Source organism: Mytilus trossulus, chromosome 14, assembly GCF_036588685.1.
Source record: "Mytilus trossulus isolate FHL-02 chromosome 14, PNRI_Mtr1.1.1.hap1, whole genome shotgun sequence".
NCBI classification, from domain to species: domain Eukaryota; kingdom Metazoa; phylum Mollusca; class Bivalvia; order Mytilida; family Mytilidae; genus Mytilus; species Mytilus trossulus.
This window is the reverse complement of record NC_086386.1, coordinates 10,604,411-10,611,783: the sequence shown is the minus strand read 5'-3', so window position 1 is coordinate 10,611,783 and position 7,373 is coordinate 10,604,411. Positions and strand designations below refer to the sequence as shown.

The 7,373-nt window shown below is 32.4% G+C and overlaps 1 protein-coding gene across 1 annotated transcript; it reads left to right on the top strand.

The window, feature by feature from the left end:
* The first annotated feature begins 984 nt into the window (after nucleotides 1-984).
* Nucleotides 985-5,260, top strand: LOC134696035 (uncharacterized). The gene is made up of 5 exons (XM_063557586.1): nucleotides 985-1,132; nucleotides 2,332-2,539; nucleotides 3,380-3,462; nucleotides 4,094-4,241; nucleotides 5,046-5,260. Exons 1-5 carry the CDS (start codon nucleotides 1,078-1,080, stop codon nucleotides 5,086-5,088), a joined length of 537 nt encoding a protein of 178 aa, XP_063413656.1. The 5' UTR covers nucleotides 985-1,077; the 3' UTR covers nucleotides 5,089-5,260.
* Nucleotides 5,261-7,373: the final 2,113 nt, after the last annotated feature.

Sequence of the window (7,373 nt, the reverse complement as noted above, 5' to 3'; positions counted from 1 at the left end):
AATATCTTTTATTAGTTAATCTCTTTTTTTATGGTGTGAGTTAAACAATTGATATTTAATAGTAATAAATTTATGAGATTTAAAACTGCTTCATCACTTTGATATACCAATGAAGTCGTTCAAAGAGGTTATCAATTTGTTATTTGGGGCAATGGTGTGGTTGGGGTGGGGCAATGCAGACACTAACATTTTGGACTGACTATTAATTTCATCTATCGCTCCGCATGCTCTTTTTTTATAGTTTTGAACACAATTGTTTTCTGCATTTGGGTTGAAGAAAATAATTCATGTTTATAAAGTATATTGCTAGGTTATTTATTTTCAGTTCTTCCCAAGCCAAGAAATTCATGTTCTAAATCCTCTTGCCCTACCCACCCTCATCCACCCATAGAATATCAAATGGTCAACACCTTACAGTTTAATTAACTTAATTCCCCCCCCCCCCCCACCTAAAAGCATTCACGTCTATATGCCAAATTGAATTGTTATGATAACAGAAACATACAATTTTAGCGTCGTTTTATTCATAAAGAGTTGTGAACAAAAAAAATAAAAAATGAATTCAAGAACTAGTCTATACATTTTACATAGTAACATTCTTGCTTCAATTGACACCTCAATATATATAGGTATAATACACATCCATTGTCATGCATGCTATGTGTCAAAGTTAAGATTTACTTTTATTTGTCAACCACCGTCAACTTTTAATTACAAAGTTTTAAATTTACTGATTATTAAAGATATGCAATCAGATCTAGTGTAAACTTCCTGCTGACGTGGAATCTATATCAATGGTATGATTATTGTCACGAGAAATAATGAACAATAAGAGTGTTTGTTTCCCGCTTGCGGTCCATAGAACTGCATGATTTGGCAACAACAAAATATTTGTGTTTTAATTTTTTTATTTCAGCTTGTTCAGAAACTTGAGTTAAGTTTTACCTTTACCATCAATTTCGATTAATATATAAATCAATAAAGGAAAAAATAATGGCATACATTAATTTTTAAACTTATTGAAAATACTTATACCAAAATATTGAAAAGCCGTGTGGAAGACATTATTAGGACATTATGATTAAGTTTGGATTCTTTTGCATGCTTGTAATTTTTGTAATTAGTTATACAGGTTAGTTAATAACATATATGCATTTATTTATATACTCTTACTTTTTATATCCCCTTAATTTTAATTACCTACAATATTTTAGGGGTGATGGATGGATATATACCCTGCCATGTCCTGTCTGTGTTTTTGTTCTATGTTTTTTTCTCTGTATAGATCTGAGGGATGAGCGCTCAAATACACGGTTAACATCGCCACATATGTCATGTGCCTGTCCAAAGTTATGCAACTGTTGTTCGAATGTTGTCGTCGATTCTGTCAGTCATATTTGTTTTTTGTTAATTGTTTTTCTTTTCTATTAATTTTATTTAATTTAGCTTGTTTCATATTTTGCTTGTGTAGGGGGCTTTTTTGGCCATGTATGTTTTCTCATTGTTAAATACCGTACGGTTGCCTTTATTGCTTACATCCACTTTATTCTAACTTTGGTGTAGAGTTTTCTCATTGGCAATCATATCCTATCTCTTTATCTAATATGATGCTGCATAGTGATTTAATCACAAAATATATGTATACATTTTTTATAACTATAAACTATCCCATATCTGTTACTCATTGACCAAAATACGTATATGAATTATTCACCTGTAGGTAAATACAGTTTTTAGTGTTCAGTAAATTTAACTAATTTTTTGGCCTATTGTAGCTGACTAGGCGTCATGGGCTTTTCTCATTGTTGAAGGCTGTACTGTTACCAATAAGTGTTAATTTCTGTGCCATTTGATCTATTTTGAAGAGATGTTTCATTGTTAATTTTACCATATCCTTTTTTTTTTTTATATAAACAGAGAAGTGTTTATTTTATTCTAATTTAAAATACTACCATGAAAGAGAATGCTCCTTTCATACAGGATATAAATAAAAATAGTTATTTGAATCTTTATTTTAAAAACCGTTTTGATAATTATAATTGACTGTTTACTGCTGTTAGGAGGGATTGTTTGAGGAAAAGGTACCAGAATATTCACGACATTGATATTTGTCACATTGTAACGTTGGCAACCATCTCATTTTCTTACTTTTATATAACGAAACAGGTTAATGTATATAAGCATTCTTCATTATGTCATATACACTAAATTTGGCTTTACGATAAAGTGCATGGAAGTCAGAACTAAATAAGATTTAAAAAAAAAATGATTATTCTACTTAGTGTAGGATTATACGCTCTCTATATAAAATATCATTATATATTATTTTAGATGCATCCTGTCAATTCAAAGATTCCCTCCAGGGTAAATGGAATGGCGGTTATGATGGAGAGACCAGGAAAAATATTATTTTCAATTTTGATAGAGATACACTGAGGGATTTTACATTAAACATGCCAACACTGTCACATACAGATTTTACTTGTGTCGAAAGTTTCCAGAAAGGAGATACAACGATTTATACCTTACAAAATGTGGAGTAAGTATGGGGTATTACTACAATATGAAAATTTTTAATATTTTTATATTAATATAAAACAGAAGATGTGGTTTGATTGCCAAATAGACAACTCTTCACAAGAGACCAATGACACAGAAATTAACAACTATAGGTCACTGAACGGCCTTCAACAATGAGCAACACATATACCGTATAGTCAGCTGTAAAAGACTCCGACAAATATAAAATAATTCAAACGATCAAACTACGGCATTTTAAAGTTCAAAGCTATACATGATTAGGTTCAGAATGGTACAATGGTTTGGATGTTTGTCTATAGGTGTGTCTATTTCTATTAAATTTAAATGCTTGTGACAACAAGCTTCATTGTAATACAGTTTGTGTTTGCCATGTACTTTGTGTTTACGCGTAGCCAGGTCATATAGCTGATTTTCTTCCACGAAACTTTGTGAATATTATTGTTACACTCGTGTGTTTCAGGTGACACTTTTAATTGACTTACATACTTTTAATTCATTAAATGAAAAGAGTGAATTAGTAATATTAGGATTCACATATGTATTCATATCAAAGAGGGGCGAAAGATACCAGAGGTAAAGCCAACCTCATAGATCGAAAATAAACTGACAAAGCCATGACTAAAAAAGAAAAACAGAAACAGAAAAATAATAGTACACAAATCACAGCATAGAAAACTAAAGACTAAGCAACACGAACCCCACCAATAACTTGGGGTGATCTCAGGTGCTCCGGAAGGGTTTAAACAATATGAACACGTTGGATGTGATTCGAAATTTCTATAGTTAGTCGAGATACTGAAACTGTAACGAAATGGAGATGTTGTTCGTTTTGTTTTAGGACTCCACAACCTATTTTTGGGATACAAATCGACATTTATTTTTGTCTGGCTGTGAAAGGCGAAGAGTATTCCATACAGACAGGTACATTAGATACTTATGGTTTAACTAAAAGATTTGGTATGTACAACGCACCCAACGTCATCACGGTTATTACATTTTAATAAAAATGTGATTCTGCTGATATCATAATTAAATGACAGGTACAAGCACATGTGTACTTTTGTGCTAAACATTTCAATATCCTGAATTCTCAAGATCTTCATTAAATGTTCGACACCATTGAAATATCTGGAAAATGTATTGTTCCAATGAGCGCTCTTTAAAATGTCATCAAAATTAAATATTATTGGTGTGTGTTCATACAGTGGACTCCCCATGAAAAAAGATAAATATATGATCGGTCATTTTCATGATTTCGAAAAAGAATTAACGCCAGAATATTCAACAACTACAAAAACTGCAAGATTCCTTTGATATTTTTGTCTTATCATATTTACCTTAAAATGAACAACTCTGACTATGCAGTATTTGATTTGCTCATTACCAGTTGAAAGCCGGACATGTATGATGACCTTGTAGTTGGTAATTTCTGTGTCATTTGGTCTCTAGTGGAGAGTTGTCTCATTGGCAATCATACCATATCTTCTTTTGAATATACCTTCAATATCAACTACAACCGGCTAACATACTAGTAATGTGTTATGATTTGAAGGTTTTAACCCTATCCTAAAGGATAAAGTATATGGCGTAAAGGCAGGCAAATCTGTTACTGTAGATGATGTTTGTAACCAGAATGGAAATGAAATGAACGAAATGATACGAATAACTGATCAAATGAGAGAAAGTAAAGACATAACAAGGTAAGAAATGCAAAGTAGGTTATTAAATTGTTTTACATTGTCTTATCGGGGCTTTGTATAGCTGACTATGCGGTATGGGCTTTGCTCATTGTTGAAGGCAGTATGGCGACCTATTATAGTTGTTAATGTCTGTGTCATTTTGGTCTCTTGTGAACAGTTGTCTCATTGGCAATCATACCACATCTTTTTTATATTAACACCTATTTTCAACTTTAAAGATCATATTTGTATTTTGAAGTTTTTAAAATCATATTATGAAAGATACATATATATAGCTTATGCTTAATTGACGGGTTTTGTGAATTTAATTATTAAAACTCTTATTTTGTTTGAATAATATTTACTGAGAGAAAATATATTTCATCCGTAATGCTCAATTCTAACAAATTGTATCAACGTTTTAGGTCACACCTTTTACATGAAAAAAATGATTTATTTTATTTTATTTGATCTACTTCAGAATAAAATGCAAACATTGTTTCACATATACAAAAATGCAAATCGGTCGTAATACGTGAAGGCGTCCAACAGAATTACATTTACGTATATATCGAACTTGTAAGACATATTAAAAAGATGTGGTATGTTTAAATTGCCAATGAGACAGCAACAATCAGTACATGCGTACACATGTGAATATACATGCACAGTGCCTTTGTGAAAGGATGTAGGACATGTTATATATTTTATCTTTTACTTATGTTAAGATTTTGCTAGTGAAAGGTAGATAATTCAAATGTTTACTATGAAATTTTAATTTTAAACATACATTTAGCTGATAATATCTATAACATTATTTTGTAGACTGTTCGATGCACTAGAAACGGAACTTGAAGACCTACCTTGAACATCTTCAGATACATTGTATTTAGTCTCTAATAACATTTTGTATTTTTATCAATTAATTAAGTTTGGCGAAATCAGAAAATTAGTACAAAAACATTTGGTCTGAAACTTTTAATGGTATCATCAACATTTTGTAAATGATTTTACCGATATAAAAATGTAGTTCAATTTTTTTTAATGCATCTTTATTATCATTATTATCACCATATTATCTATAGAAAAATGTAATGGCATGTGTGTGTTCATTTATTTACCACATAACCGTTTATAGCTGTTTTAAAAAAGCCCGTAGCATAGAATTTTCTCATCAATGGGCATCGGATACTTCGATTTATACTTCCAACAAATGTAATTAAACGAGCGCCTACTCCCTGTGAAAGTTCAAATGAAAAAAGCGAAATTTCTTAATCACAGTCAATCTTCCGGTTGAGAGTTTTGTACTCAAATCAATTATTTTGCTTATATTTTTTTGCTGTTCAACAATCATTTATGCCATAAAATTAAACTCCAGACTAGGAGAAGGTTGGGAGCCCGATAACAATCATGTTTAACCACGCCACATTCTATATGTGAATGTCTCAAATCGAAGCCTGTAATTGAATGGTTGATGTTTGTTGCTGTTGATCATAGGCTTTGTTTGTTTATTGATTGTACATGTATCGTATTGTTTTGTTGCACCACTGTCCAAGTTAAGGGGAGAGTTGGAGACCCACTAACATGTGCAACCCAACAAAGTTCTGTATTTGCCTATCCCAAGTCAAGAGTTTGTAATTCAGTGGTTGTCGTTTTTTAACATATTTGTTTTTGTTCATTATTTTGTAAATTAATTAGGCCGCTAGTTTTTTAGTTTTAATTATTTTACATTTGTCATTTCGGGACCAATTATACATTGTAGCTGACTATGCGGTATGGGCTTTGTTCATGTTGAATACCGTATGGTGACTATAGTTTTTAATTTCTTTGCCATTTGTTCTCTTGTGAAGAGTTGTCTCATTGGCTATCATACCATATCTTCTTTTTCATTTAAATAGACCGACATGCCAGTTTGAAATACGACAATATAACATACATCAATTTTCGTGAGTTTTACCAAAAATGTGTAAGAACTCTCACATGCTACCTATACAAGAGGGACGAAAGACACCAAAGGGACAGTCAAACTCGTAAATCTAAAACAAACTGACAACGCCATGGCTAAAAATGAAAAAGACAAACAGAAAAACAATAGTACACATGACACAACATAGAAAACTAAAGAATAAACAACACGAACCCCACCAAAAACTAGGGGTGATCTCAGGTGCTCCGGAAGGGTAAGCAGATCCTGCTCCACATGCGGCACCCGTCGTGTTGCTTATGTGATTACAAATCCGGCAATTAGTCTAATTCGGTAGGTCAAATTCATGAAAGGGAAGGGGATTGTAGTTACGACGTAAGGAACATATCCGATATTATTTGTGAAACGGTTATTCCATAACGGTCAACCAACTCGTGATGGCGTCCGTAAAATTTACGAAGGGATGATTTCAACTTCACCATTTGGAACTCTTGGTTTAATAGCTTCCTTGTGAGCAGTAACCCTCTATCAAGAAAATCATGATAGGAAATGCAAGCACGGGAATATCGTATCAATTGGGAGATATATACCCCGTATGCAGGTGCTGCTGGAATGTTGCTACTTAGAAATGGAAAGTTCACAATAGGAAAGCTGAAATCATCTCTTTTGTCGTAAAGTTTTGTCTTCAACCGACCCTCATTGTCAATTTCTAGATGTAAGTCAAGATATGAAGCCGACTTAACTGTATCTGTAGTATCCTTTATCTCCAATTCGATGGGATAGATGCGATCCACATAGTCACCAAATTTTGAATTGTTTAGTGAAAGAACGTCATCTATATAGCGGAAAGTAGAGTTAAAGGATATTGCTAACTTCTTATCTTTCTTCCTAAGAAGTTCCTGCATGAAGTCAGCCTCATAATAATAAAGAAATAAGTCAGCAAGTAGAGGGGCACAGTTTGTTCCCATTGGGATGCCGACAGTCTGTTGAAAAACACGTCCTCCGAACGTAACAAATATGTTGTCAATCAAGAAATCAAGCATCTTGATAATATCATTTCAGAGAATTTTTTGTTTGAATCAGAATGGTTCTTTACAAAGTATGATTTATCCCTCCCTAAGACAAGATACTTGTATCTACAATGTACGTTGGCCATTCTTTTTTATGAAGCAAAGTAATACCAACTCTTTTAATTTGTCTTTTAGTTTGGAATGTGGAATACTTGTGTA